Source organism: Gossypium hirsutum, chromosome A01, assembly GCF_007990345.1.
Source record: "Gossypium hirsutum isolate 1008001.06 chromosome A01, Gossypium_hirsutum_v2.1, whole genome shotgun sequence".
NCBI classification, from domain to species: Eukaryota; Viridiplantae; Streptophyta; class Magnoliopsida; order Malvales; family Malvaceae; genus Gossypium; species Gossypium hirsutum.
The window spans coordinates 112,322,781-112,342,298 of record NC_053424.1 but is presented as its reverse complement, the minus strand read 5'-3'; the positions used below and the strand labels follow the sequence as shown (position 1 = coordinate 112,342,298).

Sequence of the window (19,518 nt, the reverse complement as noted above, 5' to 3'; positions counted from 1 at the left end):
TTAATAATTATTGTTATTAACGTGCAAAATTCAAAAAATTGAAGTCCAAAATGAACTTGAACATGAACGTCGGGTTCATTTAAATATGATCTTAATTGAATTATGATGTATAATTTTTAATATATTTTGAAATTTTTTTAAAATTATATCTTGAATGAACATAGATAAATAGTTATCTAGATTAAAATAAACTTAAATATATATTTATTTAGGTTTATTCTGAACTCGAATTTTTAAATAAATTTTTTAATTTTTAAAATAATATTTACTTTTTGATAAGTTTGAATTTTGTGGCCATTTCAATATTACGACACGTAGTTGAGCAGCTATAGTTATAGTAAACAACAAAAATCATTAGTCAAAAGATTTAATCGATGAATTTTTAATGTTGGAACATTTATTAAGTATGGCTTTTTTTAAGAAAATTTGGTTTGATTTTTCGAAAAAGTAAAGAGATTTATGGAAGGTTTTTTAATTTGATCTACTTTTAGATGGGGTTTTAGAAGGTAATATTTGTTTTTTAAACTTATGTATATTTTTGTCTCCTTCCATGGGGCACTTTCACCTGCTTGGCTTTCACATTAATTAGTATTTCTAAAGCATTAAACTCTGTTATTGAGTGAATTGGATTGAATTTTCAATTTCCTTTTACTAAATACGTAATTCTTAATAAACATCTAATTAAACACTTTTTTTTCTCTAATATTCTCCATCAACATAAGGTTATATATAAAAAATCAAGGAAAAAGTGAAGGTTTAAAGGGAAGATTTTTATAAAGCAAAAAACTTTAGTGTTGGTTCCTCCATGAGAACAAAGAGTGAAAAGGGAGAAAATCCTGTATGTCCCAAGGAAGTTTCGTGGAGTTTCCAGGAGAAACCCCACTTTTTAATATCTTGTACTCCTAAAATTAAACTCAATATATATCACCTTAATTAAGATGTTTTATTTGTTCGGTTAAATATTACATTCTCTCTCTATAAATCCATGCATGCAAAGGTTTCCATGGCGACCAAGAGTATCCCACTTCCCTACTTTCTAGTCTTTACGCTTCTTTCTTTTGCATTTATTTTTATATATATCCATTTGAGACGAAAGGTAGTGTGGAATAGTCCTTGTCTTCAACCCAAGACTTGACCCATCTTATATATATAGTTCTTTATTTGTTTGGATCAAAATCCAGTATACTAATCCTTCAAATCATATTACAAAAGATGGGAGTAGAAGGCACCTTGGAATACATCTCTGATTTGCTTAGCAGCGTGAAGAAGAAGAAGAAGAAGAAGCAAATTCAAACTGTAGCTCTCAAAATCAGGATGGATTGTGAAGGTTGTGCTCGTAAGGTCAAGAAGGTCCTCTCCGGCGTAAAGGGTAACCTTCATTTACCATATACCAAATAAATTATGAATCAATCACTATAAATTAATGCTGGATTTTGGTAGGGGCAAAGTCTGTGGACGTGGACTTAAAACAACAAAAGGCCACCGTGACGGGTTACGTAGAGGCAAAGAAAGTACTGGCGGCTGCGCAGTCAACCAAGAAGAAGGTGGAATTGTGGCCTTATGTGCCTTACACTCTGGTGGCTAATCCTTATGTGGCTCAAGCTTACGACAAGAAAGCTCCTCCCAATCATGTCAGGAAGGTTCCGGCCAGTGCCACCGTTTCTGAGACCACCATTGACAACCGCTACACCAACTTGTTCAGTGATGATAACCCTAATGCTTGCTCCATCATGTAAAACACTAATAATAATAACAAGTGGTAATAAGAGGATTGTAAAGTTTTACTTGCAACACAAATTTTTCTTGGAGATTTTGTGCTACGTTGTGAGCAAATGAGGGGAACTGTATGAGTAGCTTTGGGACAATTATTGATTTGATGTGTATTAGCATCGTCTCTATAGTTGTCCTTCTGTTTTTTTCCTCTGGAAAATATAATTATATTAATAAAAAAAGGTTAGTAAAATAAGATCAGCTAAACACAAACATCATCCTCTATTGTTGTGAGAAGAGGCAATGGTGTTTTTTCTTTTCCGTCAGTGACACTTGATTTACCCAAAAGGAAAATTATCAAAAAAAACTAAAGCTGGTTTATCTATCATTTATTCTTTATTTATAACTCAGGTTTTTTAGTGGGAGGGATGGGCTTAGTCTCAAGTCCAAAACCGAAAGGAAAAAGTGGATCATATTTGGGATCCCCATAATTCATAGGAAGCTGATCTACTCTCTTAAACCAAGTACGAGCTAGCTTGCCTGTGAATCCATAGTCACCAAATAGGACATCAGCCACCCCTTGTCCTTCACTTCCAGGTAGCCAAGCCGCTACCAGGGCGTCTATCTTGTCAACATATGGCTCTATCACAACCGGACGCCCTGACACGATGATAACCACGCATTTGGTTTCCTTGCAAACGTTCTCGATCACTGCCGGACCTGGAGCAGGGATGGTCAAGTTTTGGCTATCACCATTTGTCTCTGCGTAAGGTACCTCACCAACCACCACTATCCCATAGTCCATCTTTCCCTTGCTAGAGTAGGTATCGCTAGGTTTCTTCTTGTAAACCACTTTGGTGCGTTTGTCAACAGTGGCTTTGATGCCGTCCAGGATGGTGGTTCCTGCTCAATACAATTGAATTGTAGAGTATATGGTGTATGTTATGTTTTTGTTTTAAAATTATATATGATAACTATACCTGCAGTCCAGTTGTTCCCACTGACTCCTTGCCATTCTATAGTCCAACCACCGCACTGATAGCCCAAATTGTTAGCATGGGATCCTGCAACAACTATCTTGCCAGCATTCTTTGGGAGAGGCAAAATAGGTGGATTTCCTGGCTTTCCATTTTTCAATAGTACAAGTGATTTCCTCACTGCTTGCCTTGCCAATTCTCTATGCTTCTGCAGTGAGTGTTTTAGTTGGTTTTTGAAAGAAACAGCTGAATATTGGGTCGAATGGAAAAAACCAAATAATTCAAATAATTCAATTCGATTAAACCTAAATTCAGTTTTTCAATTCGAATCTTCATCCTTAAATATACAACAAGGTTTCATTAAAACCTGTTGTATAGTTTGTGCAATGCAACAACTCACCTGTGACCCAACCTCGTTAATTAAACTGTAATCACCTAAGGGATTTTCAAAGAGTCCCATGGCGAACTTAACACGCAATATTCTCGACACGGCGTCGTCAATTCGGCTCATTGGAATTGCATTCTTCTTAACCAAATCAATCAAGCCATCATAAAATTCTGTGTAGTTGTAAGGAACCATAACCTGGAAGCAATATCAGCGACCCTCAAACAATATAGTTTTTTAAGTAATAACATATAACACCTACAAGTCTGCAACTGACCATGTCAATACCAGCATTTATTGAAGCTTGAATTGAATAACTGTAGTTGGAATGTGCGGGAGAGGTGATCCTGTCGATTCCTTCCCAATCCGAGATGATGAAACCCTGCCATATTCATAAAATTTAAGTAAGAAACATCATAATCTGGGCTCATGAATGTGCTAAAATTAGTTTTAACCTTGAAACCAAGTTTGCCTTTAAGGTAGTCTGTAAGCAGCTGTTTATGAGCATGCATCTTAACTCCGTTAATACTTGAATAAGAAGCCATGATGGTGGCAATACCCTTGGCTACTGAATTAACGTAAGCAGCCATATGCATGCCATACAAGGCTGAGTCGTCCACGATGGTGTTGTTCTCGTTAATGCCTTTGACGGTGCCGCCATCACCAACGTAGTGTTTGGAACTACCTGCTACTTTTGTTCTAACATCATATACCACAATGATCAAATCATTGATTAATATGATATAATATATATAAATATCAGTTGTTTACATACTTCCCATTAACATATGGCATGCCCTTCATGTCAGTTTTGGCTTCTCCTTGTAACCCATCGATGATCTCAGTCAGCTGTTGGACAATTCTGTGGTCTTCACTATAGCTCTCATAACATCGGCCCCATCTAGGATCTCTGCAAACCTACATATATATATAGACACCTGTAAATGTCAATATGATTTTTGTTTTTGAAAATGACTAACGAAAACTGCACCATTAATCATTAAATTATAAGTAATTTTTTATTATTTAATCACTTAATTAAAAATAGTTACAATTTAAAATTAAACTATTCAAAAATCTTCATTTAAGTCAAGTTTTTATTAAAAGTCACTGGGTTGATAAATATTTTTTTTAAGAAAAAATTCTTCCTGTGAGCTTCAAGCAATGATTAGATGATTAGCGATTAGTAAAACATACCTTAAATCTAAGTTAATCTGATGGTAAGTGTCGGAGATCCGAGGAAAAAACTGTTTGAATTTTGATTTGCAGATACCTGACATTTAAAGCTGTTTGATAAAAAAAAACTAAAATGTAAAAAAGAAGGGGAAAGAAAGTCATATAACATTTTAATAGCCGAGTTACTTAAATGAAAAATTTTGAATAGATCGCTAACCAAAACAAAAAAACATATTCATATTTTAATGATTAATGGTGTAATTTACCCAAGGATTAATTATGTTGCTTACAGCAATGCAGGGGGTAAAAGCATAAGGAATGCCAGTGGCTCGAACTTCGAGTGCAGTTGCAGCTCCAATCTCTTTAAGAAGTTGGGGATCCCTGGTTACACCAAGGCCAACATTATGTGGGAAAATGGTTGCATTCATAACATTGTTATGGCCATGAACAGCATCAATTCCATAGATCATTGGAATACCAAGACGAGTGGAAAGAGAAGCCTGTTGCATGCCATTCACCATGTCCACCCACTCTTTCACAGTAGCGTTTACCTTGGGTGTACTTCCTCCACCACTCAAGACACTACCAATGAAGTAACTCTTGAGGACTTCTGCCGACGCATTTTTACGTTCGATTTGCGTCATTTGCCCGACCTTTTCTTCTAGGTTCATCTTCCCCAAAAGGTCTTTAACCCTTTCGTCAATTGGTTCCTTTGGATCTTTGAATATGCCCTGCAGTCGCTGCTCAGTCAGTGAAGCATGGCAGCACAGTATCACAAGTCCCACTAGGGAAACTGACTTTCTGCTCATCGTTGTATTAGATTTCATTTCAAGCACTGGAACCAGTATGATTAGTTACTAGGTTAATAGAGCATATATAAATAGATTGTAATGTCTTCCAACAACGAATAAAATGTAAAGAAATTCCAAAATTAAAAAAGATTAGATAACTGTTCCGCGCTTTGCATGGACATGTAAACAACCTTTGAAATTGTTTACTAAATCAATTAAAGTAAAAAGTGTCTGCCTCTACCATGTACCATGAATTTACTTAATCCTAAGCCTAACTATGGCATCCTAAAAGTGATAGGGTTTATTATCTATTATTAGAACAAAAAATTGCAGTATATTCATCTTTTAGCTACTGCATTATTACATGTTCTCCACAAGCAAACAAACAAAAATCTTGTCTAAGATTTCGGCCACTCTCTGAAGCTAAAGTTTAGTTTACTTTCACACTTGAGCTTGATTTCGAACTAAATTATTATGTTAGTGTCATTTAGTATGTTCTGTCGATAATTTGCATCTTTTCTTCATTTTTAGTGATAATTGAGTCTAGAGTTAATTTGGACTTAATATGCAAGCTGAAATTTTATTTTATTTTTGCATATATTAATTTCAATATATTTGAGTACAATGAGTCATGTTCTTAATGGCTAAAGGTATCATGTTGCACATTTTGTCGACAACACATGTTAACCAGTTTTTTTAATGCTATTATAAAAACTAGAATGAACCGTTAACAAAATTATAGTTTAAGTATGAGAAACCAAATATAGCTCAAAAGCCCAAAATTAGCTTTAAACCTTATTTTCAATATACAATAAGAATACAAATAGATTGTATGGAGTCAAAAAGTGAGACAATGGCTGGCCTTTGGACGGCAATGGGTAATTAATATTAATATGATAAGAACAAAGGGAGAAAACCAACTCATGGATAAAACCCCAAAAGTTTGCTAAACAACCATTTATAAATAATTCAACATTGAAAGAGAAAGAGTACTTGCAAAGAATACAGCCCAATGTGTTTCAGTGTGAAAAGACAACTCACAAGAGAAAAGCTGAAAGAGATAGAAAAGAGAAAGAAAGCAAAGGAAAAAGAGAGAAAAGAAGAGCAGAAGAGGAGGGCCAAGGAGGAGAGAATGAATAGAGAAGAAAAGGAAAAGAGGAAAAGGAGGGAAGAGAAAGTTATGAAGAATCGAATTCAAGAGTTGGAGAAGAAGAAGAAAGAAAAAGAGAAGAAAAGGATCCAAGACTTGAAGAAGAAAGAACGAGAAAAGAAGAAAAGCAACAAGAAATAATTATCACCAGAGAGGAAGATATTTCAAATGTAATCATATGTAATCGTCAGGTTCAAACTCAGACAACCACTTCCGTTGTATATTTTATAAATTTCCTATGAAAATGTAACATTTCATGTGCTGAAGGATGAAAGTGGGAGCATTTACTAGCCAAATTTATTGTCTATGATAAAAAATATCAAAGCCAAGTCACCAACAATGCAGAACAAGCAAAGTGGCACAATATCCTCAACCCTAAAAGAATTTGCATTCACAAGTAGGAATAATTGATACTTCCCTACACATTATTACAAAAATTAAAAATATATGAGCAAAGTTTCATCACATCTGCAGCAAACACATCAAACTGAGACTGCCCAATGATTTCCTAGCGGCACAAAATCTAATACTCGTATCAACTACAACCTGCTAAGTTTACACTTACAAAAGCTACCGGCTGCACCAAGGACTCTGCCACCACCACTTCTCATGAAGCTACGTGAATTGTTACAGAAGATCCACGCCAGGTGTGGCAGCAAGTTACCAAAATATTAATGCAAGTAGCAGAAGAATGAGAAAACCCAGGATCTTATAGGTAATTTAATCAACCGAGCACCTTACGAAGTTCATCAACCATTTGTTTTCTGCTTGATGGCTCCATCTGCATTAGATTAACACATTTATCAATAGGTTCTGAGAGACATAAACAAGAATGCTGTAAAAGTAAGAAAAGATAGTTGGATGGTTTACCTTGCTTAGAAGGGCAGCAAGGCCTTGAGGTAGAGCTTGTATATCTGAAGATGAATTGCCAATATTCGTAAGCTGAAGTAATACCTTTTGGACCCGCAGTTCTTGTAGCTTCTCACTATAATTTCCCAGATCATCCTTCCATGAAAAGAAAGCTTCATCATTAACCCAAGCATCTTCTCTTCCCTTTGCAACACTGGAATCCAAAAACCATTTCTTGATCAAGTCCATTGCAGATTTATGCGACAGTTGATCACCAGCAGCATCTTTTACAATTTTGACCAGAGAACTCTCAGCAATTCTCCGGCGCAATCTTCTATAGAAGAAAGATCGTGAGCGATCCCAGTCAACTACTTCTTTTATTACCCCTTTCGCTGCCATCCTCAGAGAAGTATCATGAAGCTCGGCAAATTTAGTGGCTATCTGGGTGTATACTGGTAAAAGCTGTTTCTCACGTGATCTTATTTGCTGCTGCAGAGAATCCATCTGTGCATGGGCTCCATTGCTCTTTGCTTCCTGAAGTTTTGCCTTCATGTTTATAAGCTGTTGGTCAAGCCTGCCCATGCACTCCAGTAGCTCCTTTGTCCTAAACTTGATTTCAATCATTCCTTCTGGCTCAAGTACATTACCCTTAGCAGTGCGTTCAGCATACATTTCAATATGATCTGAATTGATCCGGCTGTCCACAACTACCCATGCCCCACCACGGAGCTCACCCATCATGGGAATGTACACAAAGACAGGTTGTTTGTATGTTCTAAGATTCTCAACAATGGTTGATCCAGCTTGAAGGATGCCCTCAAAAAGATCCCTTTGCCCACCAGAAAAGCCTCTCCAATTGGCAAGAATGAAAAGCGGAAGCTCTTCCCTATTGAAATCCATTATTGCCTGAGCTGTCTTTGTAGCAGAATCTGGAAACCATACCTGTCCAGCTTGAGGGACAACTCTCTCATGGGAATCAAGTTGTCCTGGATCAGCAGGGATAACCTGCATCACCGTCTGTGTCTCAACTGCAACTATTCCTACAGGGATTCCTCCAAGCTTTGCCCTTCCTGTCACAACTGTTCTAGCCCAACCTTCAAGCGTCTCCACAAAGCTATCCCTGTCAAAAATACCTCCCTTCCAGTTGCCACTACTATCTAAAGCACCAGAAATAGCGGCCCGAGGATCACACGAATTTTCAGGTAAGTACTCCACAAGCCTTTCTGGAGGATCTGATGGATTTAAAATGGGAAGTGGACCACCTATACGAGGAGGAATGCAACTTAGCCAGTTCAATATGGCTGACACCCCTTCAAGATCATCTGAAACGGTGAGATGGACAACCCCATTTGTTGCCATGATTTTAGGTCCACCAAGTTGCATGTGGGAGCTGTACACCTCACGACCTAGAAGTTTGTTCAATGCTGAGAAACCAGTCAAAATAATGGGTTGATCGAGTCTCTGTATGCACCGCATGCCAAGACGAGCAAGATAAGCTCCAATTCCCACAGTTCTACCAGTCACATATGTTAGGGTAAAGGTTTCCTTGTATGCCCGAGAGTATGCACCAGCAATGGCCCCACTACCAGTTAAGTTCTCAACTCCCAAACCATCCTCTTTCCCAACAATGGTATCTATCACCCATCTGCTCTCTCCACTGGCCAGCTTCATCTCATGTGCAATGACTGATGATCCAATCTTAGTATAATCCTCAGAAGTTAAGTAGACATACTGAAAACCACGCTCAGGGCTGGATTCATTAGACCAACCAACTTTAAAACAGGCTTTGACTTCTTCAGCTACCCCAATACGGGCACCAGAGTTAGCAGCCAAATAAATTAAAGGCAGTTTCTTACTGCAGGCAAGATCAGTTACAGCAAGGAAGAATGCATCCTCTCTTGGGCCAAAAGAACCAGCTTTGAAGGTCACATCATTCGCAACTACTAATATTGTTCTTCCAGAAGGGAACTCAGGAGTGAACATTTCCATGCACCAGGCTACCATGCCAACATCATTGAGTCCAGGCTGGCGCTCAATCGGAACAAGGGGAGTGCCCCAGTTACCCTTTTGGTCAGCAAATACAAGCTCCATAACCTTAGGAAGAAGTTTAACTTTGGGTCTTTTAATACCTGGGAACTGGGATGACCATGACTGTTGCAAGGCAGTCTCGAATGCCTACAAGTAATACCGCAGTCAGTAATATAGCTTTCATCTGCTATGGATTCAGAGCATAAAAAGGGAAAAGAACAAACAGCCAATATCACTGTATGCCCATAGCACTGTGCTTACCAATGGAAAGTCATAGCAATAAGTGGTATTATTTTTCCTTGCCAATAGACGTTTACGGTCAAGAACACCCAAAGCCTGATATTGAGCATTAACTGGTACACCATGCAGAGGACCCCTTACAGAAAGAGAATGGTATACGACTCTGTGTTTGCTAGTATCTTCTAGTTCTCGGTATATCTGAAAGTACAACACAGCAATATTATTTTTTATATGGCCTAAATTCATTCATGAGAACTCCATTTTCATTGAGCTTGAGATTTAGACTGGTTCTAGTTGGATAGTGATGTATGGTTCTCATACCATACAGCTGGATATCTTTCAGCAACATGAATGCATTTCTGCTAAATGATCTAAGGAAAAAGGTAATATATGGATTTTCTTTTTAATTGAAACCACGTATCTCAATATGTAAATAAATCAGAAAGAGCACTACATAAAGGAAAAAAGGGAGGGAAAAGAAAAGAAAAATCAAAAGAGATGCAACATTTGTGGTCTATGGTTCCTCACAATTTAACCATTTTTTGGCTGTCATTAAGATTTGTAAGCTATGGTGTATGATGTCTCTGCAAACCAAAAAAGTTGCTAGTGGGAGAAAACTTTTCCCTCTCTCTCTTCCATATATAAGCACTATAGCTAGATCCCGTAGGAGAATTCTTGAAGCACTACTATTAACCAGATAAAAACTTACATGTAAAGTGCATGTCTGGCCTGTCACATTCGTCACTACAATTCTCCAAGCACCATTTGCTTGTCCAGATGATGCCATCCAGAGCTTTACTTCCCACTCACAAACACCCAACTTATGCATTCTTACACCAACAAATGCATGAAGTTCCTGAGCCAGTTCTTCTAAGATTGACTCTACTCCAGCTTCTTCTTGTCCAGCATCTAGGTCAACTCTCCTGGTGAAATATCTCAAATGTAAGAAAATTTATAAAATGCTCACCGACCATGCGGAAGGAAGAGGAGGGAAAAAAAGGCACTAGAAATTTAATATTGGCTTAATTACTTGGGGTAAGGCACAAGATCATTTATCTGTTGTTCTCGTAAGATGCAAAGATACATATGTGCATGGTCAGATTTTAGAGTTGCATTGTGCATGTTAATCTCCAACTCCTCCATTGCACCCATTAAGGACCTCAAGATGCTCCTTGACGTAAAAGACATAGCTGACTGACTACGCATCATGTCAACATCAAGTCCCCGATATGCTGTAAGCCCATCATCGGAAGTAGGCTGCCTGACAAGTGTTCTGAGGAACATCCTCTGAATTGGTACTGGCTTGTCCACAACAGTGTATAAATGCCACTGGCGGTCACGTGATGGTGTATACTGTATATTCTGGTAACCTTTAAGCTTATCCTGGATTAAGATTTAATAACTATCAGATTAAAGGTGCATATTAATATTTTCTTTGAAGGAAAATGAAGGAACAGAAGTTCAAATAGCAAACCAATTCAAGGTATATGGATAGAGGAGGTTCTAGATGGCGTAAAAGAGGTTCTTCCTCGTAATAGAGCTTTTCAGTTGACCAATGAAACGAGTGCCTCATAGGTGTTCGCCCTTCATCTCTCTGTATGATACAGCTAATGACTCTAACACCTGCAGATCGTAGACTTGACCCTACCTCTTTATCTTTAAGTATTTTTGCTAACTTATTGATTCTCTCTTGAGCTTGATCCTCATCACCACTGCAAGTAGTAAATATAGATGATGATTAAGAAAATCAATGATTTATGATTCTGTCCCTACATTCAGTTAGAAACATAGTGTCTTTAGCAAACATGATGAAAAAACAGAGGACCAATCCAATGTAGGACTTTTAATAGTTTGAATTTATATACAACCAAACTTTATCTCATCTTGGTATTATCAGATTTGAATTAAACATATATGCATTAGACTTTGACTTTAGAGTTCATCAAGTTGCATAATTTCTGGTACTATAAATGACAATGAAAGCTTTCACAAGAAGCAATGTTAGTTCAGCTACAGATTTCAAAACAAGGAAAAGTTAAGAAAACATACCTATCCTGAAGTAGACTCATCTGATTGTTGATGCCCACCAGTGCTATATGCATCATGTTTCCAAAGGTAGTTGGTTCTAGGGATCCATTTGAAGTTTCTTCATGAAGGTTAGGAGTTGTTTCCCTCAGTGTTGCACTGATAATTGCAGGCAAAAATTGGAGAGATTTAATTATAACCATGGCTCCCCATTTCCTCTCTCTATGTTTCTCAACTAATGGTTCATCAGACATTTGATCTTCAGACACATTCTTGCTCTCAATATGCTCTTCCAAGAATTCCCAGGAAGCAATAAGACCAGATCTATGCCATTGCATCCGGACACTTCCCTTTACAAGATAAGGCTGATGACAAATACAACCAGTTAAATGAGGATGCGATAATCCCAAACTAGCATAAGAAAAAATAGTAAGAGTTGAGACCTATCACCTGGTATAGCCTCCGAACATAAGTCTCTACAACCCGCCTCTGAAGGGTGTGATCACTATGATCAAACAGGCCTACAAGAGCATCTTCAACAGCTAAAGGAGCACCTACAAGAGCCTCCATTCTTTCATTAATGGCACTTTTTCTCTTGGGAGTGTCCATAGTTTCACCATCCTCAGTAAACATTTCTAATTCAGAAAGGCTTCTAGCAATGCTGGAGCGAAGTTCGCTTAATTTGGTTTGCTCCAGTAATTGACTTGCCTTCAGTGCCAACTGCATGCAAATTAAAAAAATCAGCCTCCCTATGAAACAATCAAATATCTTCTACAAGGAAGAATTAAGAGAATTTTGGAAAACCAAATGACGAATACAAAGAACACAATATTAAAAACTCGTTATTATAAACTTAGAATATGCTAAAATGAGTAACTTAATTCATTGACGAACCTCAGAATAACTTGTATGGTTTAATGCAGAGAACCGAATTAGTTGATCTCTGTATGCAGCAGGGTTAGGATAAACAAGTTGTTCCAAGAGTCTGAAAATCAGTTTATTTTACTCTTGACACCCTGCAGGCCAAAAGAAATTGCATAGCATGGTTATGGAATAATGTACATTAGGAAAAATAAACATTAAAAAAAACAATCTTACAAATCAATACCTGATGAGATAGTACGATGTCCACAACCTTCAAAAGATCTTTCTTATACTGAAGTCGAAGACGTTCGATCACATCAGCCTGTGATATTGCATTGAAAAGACTCGTTTAAACTTGCAAACAAAATAATACACACTCAAAAGCTTGAAGACTGTAACTGGACTTTGCAGATATGATCTTGAAGATATATAAATCTGAATTGATGTCTTGATACTTCAGAATAGTCTTGTCAATACAAACAATAATGACAAAGTCATCTGTGGTAATGTTATTAACAATATGATGACCATAATTTCCTTTGAGACAAAAGTTACCTGGATGTTGTCGCTGAATAACTCTTCAACAGATAGATACTCTTCAAAAAGGGACCGCACAATAACACGGGCATGGCTCTCTCTTCCACCCTCATAAGACTTCACGAGGCTCATCAATGGCTCAATAAGCCTTTCTAGGGATCCCCTTTCTTTCTCAGGACAGATGGATAAATGGAGCTGCAATCAAAGTAGGTGCCCCATGTGTTAAAACTTTCCAGAGAATAAAAATAGATGGAAAAAGTGGACTTCAAACTTAGGAGTGTGGGATAAGGGAACTCACTTCTAGGACTCCTTTCAATAATTTGGCAGGAAAGTCAACATTCATGGAGCTAGAAATAGCTTCAAACCCTTTATACTTTGATTCAAGCTGATAGAATTAAAGAAGTAAAATCAGATCAAAAGATACAGGTCTAAAGTCACTACCCAGAGAAAAAAACCTGAGATAAAATCAAGCATATATACCTCATTTTTAAGATTTTTGGGAAGCCTGGCTGCTAGAACAGACATGCATTCTTGCCATTGGAGGAAAGGCAACTCAGGACTGTCAAGACAATTTAGGAGGCTTTGAACTACCTGTAACACATGTCAAACCAATTAATGTCACAAGTCAAAATCCAAAAGTTAAGTTCCAAATCAAGATTCATTATTTTCAGCAAAAGTTCTTCAAAGTTTAAAAAGTGACTCTAAACATGAGTTATATGTAGATATTATAGCATCGCAATTATTGGGATATATTTATTTCCATTTCTGACTTAATAGTTTCATTTTCATGTTGTTAAGCATCCAACCTAAAACCAACTGATAGTAGGAATAGGGGCTCAACTTTAAAATAATACCACAGGAAGTGGAATACTTATTAGTCGTAGAGTAACATCACTTAACACTACCACACAAGTAGCTCACAATGTCTACACATGGACAATCTCACATGGGGTCACCGACCTCACATGGAGTCAAGTAGGAAGAACAAAATATAACCTAAAACCAATTGGCAGTAGATTTAATATAAAGCCACATAGAATCCAATACTTAATGAGGGATAACAACACCACTTAGCAAATGTAATTCGTTATAATATAAGAACTAGCAAAAACTTAAAAGAGTGGAAAGTTAATTTTGATTGGTGTTATCCTGCATCTACTAAGTATTGGGTGTGATCCAATATTCAAGTTGGGTCCCACCACTTCTGACATATTAGTTTTAAATAGAATGCTTAATCTGGTAACAGAGCCAAGGTGTGTTTTGTTGTTCCTGCTAACACCATGTGAAGTTGCTGACCCCAGGAGGTTGCCTACATGTAGGCTTTGAGAGCTACGTGTGAGGGGAGTGTTCGTAGTGTTATCCACATCAGTTGACTATTGAGTTCCAGAAGTCTTATATTCATGTTAGGCCCCACACCCATTTACAATTGAGCTTAGGTTGGATGCTTAACAACTTAAACCATGCACCCATTGTTTAAGAGATATTTAATTAAGAGAACTTGGTAAGTTGACAAAAAAACTACTGAAGAAGATATTTGCTGATTTCTTGTGCAATTTAATCCCTATGACCATATTACTATGGGATAGAGAAACACTTACTTCATCAATATTATGCTCATAACCAGCAAGGATCATGCGGGCTGCATTTATACTGGCAGCACATCTCTGATGCACTTTGCCAGAAATTGCAGTGGGAGGCCCTAGTACAGGGAAGCTCCCATGGAATGGTTCAGCTTTCCTAACAGCTGAAGGATCATCCAGATCAAGCCTAGCAATGAGCTCACCAGCCTGCAAGATCAATGACACTTAACTTCCACAAAAATATAACCTTTATATTTCCCATATAGAAATGTAGTTTACCTGCAAGGCTTGACCTTCAGAAATTTTGATTTGAATAATTCCAGAAGCAGGAGAAAGAAGAGGCATACACATTTTCATGACCTCAACCTCTGCATATGGTGTGTCAGCATCTATACGACTACCATCAGAAACCAAAAACCTCAGCAGTTTGCATGGTGTTTCTGCCACTAATTTTGAAGGGTCATGATCATTCTGCGCAATGAAAATTAACATAAATACCATCACACCTTAATTTTGTGGTTAAAAGGAAAAGGGAGCTTTTCCCTTGAGTTGGAGTAAAGCAGCATAAGAAAGAAAGGAATAAGTGGCACCTGCAGCAAGCAAGTCCTTCCATCAATTAGAAGGCGAGTACCAGCAGCTTCTTCCTCAGCATAAATAACATGACTGTTCCCGTCCAACTGTAATAAATTTAAACTAAGCATTAGAAGAGCCAGAAAAGAAGAGAATTTGTTATAATAATCCCAAGGTCAGTAATATGAGGTTTTAGAAAAATAAAAGAGAAATAAACATCGGCAAAAGTAAAACATGCAAAATAATCGTTCTGAACATTCAAGGGAGAAATTCTTGCCTGCATCAATAGACCACCATCTCTTAATGTATGTATCTCTGCTTCAATCTCTGATTGATTCATCTTCAACCTATAACTTCCTTGTCCCCCCCTAACCATGTCAATCTGGGTACATTTTTTTTTTCAAAATGTTAACTATGATGTGTTCAGTAACATGAAAGCTAAAGTCTCTATAGTTCTTGCCAATTAGAAAAGAAACCCTTAAAATGGTGGTAAAGTGACATTATCATAAATTCATACCGTGTATTTGCTTCCTTCAATGTTCAAGGACACTTGAGAATGCACAAGTGATATGTGCTGCAATCAAGAGCAACAGCATCAGTATGTTAACAAAGACCCACATAACAAAAGCAACTCAGGTTTAGCACTGTACCTTGGGAGGGATTTGACCCTTTTCTAGATAACCGATATAATCTGAAACCATAGCTGCACTGCTCGCTGATGCTTTCTGCAATGTACAAAGTGTAAAACAAGGATTCTATGAACAGAAAATCAATTCTAATGCATGAGAACTTACATAGAGAGCTCCTCCAACAACTGAGAGATACCAAGGAGGCCTTTCTGCTCTAACTCGCATAGCAATTCTACTGTCCAACCAACCTGTGTGGATTTTATTTCTCTGTAATCTGAGCCTGTAAAGCATTTAAGCAGGTAAAAATTAGTGTTCCTGAAGCAATAAATTTCTATACAGAAAAAAGGTTATTCAAGTGATAAACCTACATGTAAAAGGTCAATTGTATAATCAACATTAGTACGAATTTCTCCACGGATTTGAATTTCTTTCAACCCAAGAACCATATTTGCTATAGCTAGAGCTCTGGATTCCCGAAGGCAAAGACATGTCCTGAGGTACGATTAGACTATTATCAGAAATAATGATTTTATAACAATAATGTATATGCACAGGGATTTCTTGTCTAAGAACATTCATTAAAAAAGCAGAAATTTATCAGTGTAATACTTACCAAACTGAGAATCTGAAAATTCATGAATGCCTCCTCCTGACTGCAAATCAATTATTATTGTCAGCATTGTTGTTGTAAGTTCAAGGGTCAATCAACCATTAATTTGGCCAAAACTAAAAGATTTACCTTCACAGAGAAGTAAGCCCACACATTTGGCTTGCTTTTAAAACTCAACTCCTGCACAAATTCATGGACCTTAATACAAGCTTAAGAAAAGAAAGAAAAGGCAGTGAAAGAAAAAAAGAAGAAGAAATATTTGAAGTACAATTTTTCTCAAACCTAGTAAGTCTAACCTGCACTTTCCACTCGTAGGTTTAAACCCATCATCTGGATCCTCACTTGTAACACGCACAGCTACACATGACCTTTAGGCCTAGTTGACCTGCCTTGTCAAAATCAAAACTAGTGGCGACAACAGATGTTTTCCTCCATGCATCATAACCCGCACCATGTTCCATTCCATAGAATCGCCGTATTTCTAATCAAATCAAGCATACAAACACACACATCATTTACAGATTTAGATGAACTGCTAAAACTGTTTGGATAAATAATGGATGTTGACATCATACCAGGAATTTGCCAGAGAGGGATACCCATCCCAACTGCAACTTGGCAGCTGGCAGATTAACTTCAGCAATCCACTCAGTGACGGGGTGCTCCACTGTTGGAGTTAATTTTAAACATTAAAATTTTAAATAATATGATGAACAACGAACTGTTCACCTTGTAAATCACAATTTTTTCATTCCTTCTGATAAGTTCACACCAAAACAGGAGAAAACCCACCAACAAGTCATAGAAATGTCATATCACCACATATTTTTGGTTATAAGCTGAATGCTTTTCCAAATGGTCCAATTAGCCAAGACTGCTAAGTGCTAACTACCAGTTAGCATTGTAATTTACATCCGTTTAAACGCATATAAAATTAATATATGGCACAACTGCACTAAATGAATAAAGCAAACTGAAATGGTACAAATATGATTGCAATTGCATGAATGTGACAGCTTAATCCATATGCCATGTTCCGAAGTGAGGAGAGAACATTATATCACACCTGTAACCGAGGGTTGAGCTCTAGAAAGTAGTACTCGCCAGTTCCATACTGTAAGGTATTCAACAGTAGCTGCTCCAACATAATAACAGATTTAGCTAATCTTCTAGCTGCTTGCTCTAGCTTTTCACAGTCTGCACGGAGCTACAGTATTGGACCCTCCTCATAATCTATTTCAGATGAGGACCATGATGTCAGATCTTGAAGGGAATATATATATGCAACAGATGCATACACTTTTTGGCTGCGGGCCCATTTGTTCCAGAAAATTAACATTCAAAAATAGCCTCTAAATAGAAACAAAAATACCTTCTGGTGACGCCTCTGAACACTACAGTCCCGACTATGCAAAGCTGCGACATTCCATACTGATCACAGAGTAACTGGACTTCTAAATGGCGACTCTAAAAGAGAAAGAATACCCAAATGGTTTGTCAGAAAGATCTAACTCCTGCTAATTCATTGAAATCGATTGTAGCAGATAATCCACCTGAGAAGCAACTTTCATTATAATATAGGTGAACCTGGAACTCACCTTGCACTTGTTGAATAGTGCTCTAACTTCATCATCATTATGAACCTAGAAAGTCAAACCAATTCAAGTTATATGAATGTATTAAATCAATTCACTTCTACAAATATGTACAGTAACTTTAAAGGGGTTAACTTAAAGCATTTAATGAATTAAATTTGCATGGACAGAACATCAAATATTTCATGAATGAAGCAAACCTTTCTTATGCCTTTACCACCACACCCAAGAGGCCTTGATCATTGCAGGATAACCAACAACTTGAAACTTGCAATTGCTTCCTCTGTTGTATAACACATGCTTTACTATATATTTCATCTGGAATTGAAACTAGGCAACTGTCTGCTGGAATTTTCACCTGGAAACAGAAATGTAGCATTGTGTATGAAAACTGCGTGGAAAGGGCATTGGTAACCTTCAGGCAACAGAGAATTACATGAGAGCCACTCCACGGAAGGGTGGGCACATCTGCTGCTTGAGCAATCAATGATGAACCATCTTATCACCCAATGCTGCCATAGATATGGATGGTGGCCCAAGAAAACTATTCCTTTGCATTCAGTGCGTCTGGGAGCTCAGGGTTTTCTGATGCATGACCCCAGCCAGGCCAAACAGCATCAACATGTGTTATCTCAGCCATCTGAGTCAGCACATAATATAATTTGTCAAAAATATAGAATTGCAGCATGTTTTATATGATTAAACATACTATGTGGGGAACTAGCTTAAGTTGGCCATAACTAGCAAGCACAAGAACACAATCTCATTCTATTTATCAATTTTCGTTTCATGCCCTAGGATTTACAGTAATGCTTAAAGCTACAAGCCTCTGAAATCTATGTGTCAGAACCATCTGGGGCAAAATTATTATTTAGAACAAGGATATACCAACTGTAGTGAGATTCCTTTGTACTTAACAGAAATGCTTCTTGAAAGGGCAATTCATCTACAAAAGAAAGTTTGAAGCCAGAAAAAGAGTCTACTAACACACCTCTACGATAAGCTGCACATTGGAATAGTTATTATTATTTGTCCCACAGGAACTTCAACAAATTGATCAGCAATTCTAATATGCCTGCATTGATTCTCATGTCCCGGGAGTGGCCATGGCCACCAACAAGATCGCCTTTTCCGTGCCAAATGTCTCATAAGCCAAGTCCTATACTACGTATAAATTTGACAGCTGCCATTCCATTGTTTGCAATTAATATACTATGAATTGGCTTCTCCCTCCAAGTGCATAGCAGAATTCATCTACTTCACTTATTGTAGCAGGGCTCCTGATCGGCAACACCCGTTTATGTATCATTGTTTCCACGCCCAACACAGCCATAGCTGACCTTTGGCTCTAACATGCTGCATATTCAGAATCACACCAACAAGGATAGGACTCAAATATCAACCAATAATAAAATTAAATGTTACTCTCTCAGTTTGTTTAAACAAATTCAAGAGGGAACTTGAAAAAGAGTAGTCTGATCTGATTGAGACTTTGAGAATTGAAGTGTTTCGTTAAACGTGTAAATGACTCAATAGTTCCATCAAGCAACACCATGGATGATGGAACCGAGCCCCAACCAAAGAGAAATCTGATAGGACTAGCAGCGAAACACCCCATGAATGTATTAAGCTCTGTTTGGCGCAAATAACAGAATTTTGACGTAATTAAGACCTTTAATTATTTCCTTTCACTCGTAGCTTATTTTAGTGAACACGATCAAAAGAATCATACTTTAGATAAAATAATGTTATCAACTTAAGAATTCAGTTCTAAACCAAACACATGCGAATTAAAGTTTCCC

The 19,518-nt window shown here is 37.4% G+C and overlaps 3 protein-coding genes and 1 pseudogene across 3 annotated transcripts; 1 reads left to right on the top strand and 3 right to left on the bottom strand.

Annotated features, from left to right (window-relative positions):
* The first annotated feature begins 812 nt into the window (after window positions 1-812).
* Window positions 813-1,966, top strand: LOC107925861 (heavy metal-associated isoprenylated plant protein 24). Its single transcript, XM_016856593.2, has 2 exons — window positions 813-1,369; window positions 1,441-1,966. Exons 1-2 carry the CDS (start codon window positions 1,213-1,215, stop codon window positions 1,734-1,736), a joined length of 453 nt encoding a protein of 150 aa, XP_016712082.1. The 5' UTR covers window positions 813-1,212; the 3' UTR covers window positions 1,737-1,966.
* A 103-nt stretch (window positions 1,967-2,069) lies between these two features.
* Window positions 2,070-5,105, bottom strand: LOC107925851 (beta-glucosidase BoGH3B). The gene is made up of 7 exons (XM_016856584.2): window positions 4,539-5,105; window positions 3,848-3,990; window positions 3,528-3,771; window positions 3,350-3,454; window positions 3,088-3,270; window positions 2,691-2,895; window positions 2,070-2,613 (listed from the first exon to the last, which is right to left on the bottom strand). The coding sequence occupies exons 1-7, from the start codon at window positions 5,073-5,075 to the stop codon at window positions 2,111-2,113; spliced, it is 1,920 nt and encodes a 639-aa protein (XP_016712073.1). The 5' UTR covers window positions 5,076-5,105; the 3' UTR covers window positions 2,070-2,110.
* A 1,359-nt stretch (window positions 5,106-6,464) lies between these two features.
* Window positions 6,465-15,785, bottom strand: LOC107925841 (acetyl-CoA carboxylase 1). Its single transcript, XM_041113641.1, is given in 21 exon segments — window positions 6,465-6,970; window positions 7,060-9,213; window positions 9,328-9,504; window positions 10,016-10,229; window positions 10,337-10,689; window positions 10,781-11,018; window positions 11,356-11,696; window positions 11,782-12,051; window positions 12,226-12,335; window positions 12,338-12,347; window positions 12,440-12,517; window positions 12,751-12,927; window positions 13,031-13,117; window positions 13,213-13,323; window positions 14,331-14,519; window positions 14,592-14,783; window positions 14,903-14,989; window positions 15,160-15,264; window positions 15,400-15,456; window positions 15,533-15,607; window positions 15,677-15,785. Coding segments are annotated over 21 exon segments (5,142 nt in total). The 5' UTR covers window positions 15,737-15,785; the 3' UTR covers window positions 6,465-6,913.
* A 1,396-nt stretch (window positions 15,786-17,181) lies between these two features.
* On the bottom strand, window positions 17,182-19,049 carry LOC121217885 (acetyl-CoA carboxylase 1-like; annotated as a pseudogene).
* Window positions 19,050-19,518: the final 469 nt, after the last annotated feature.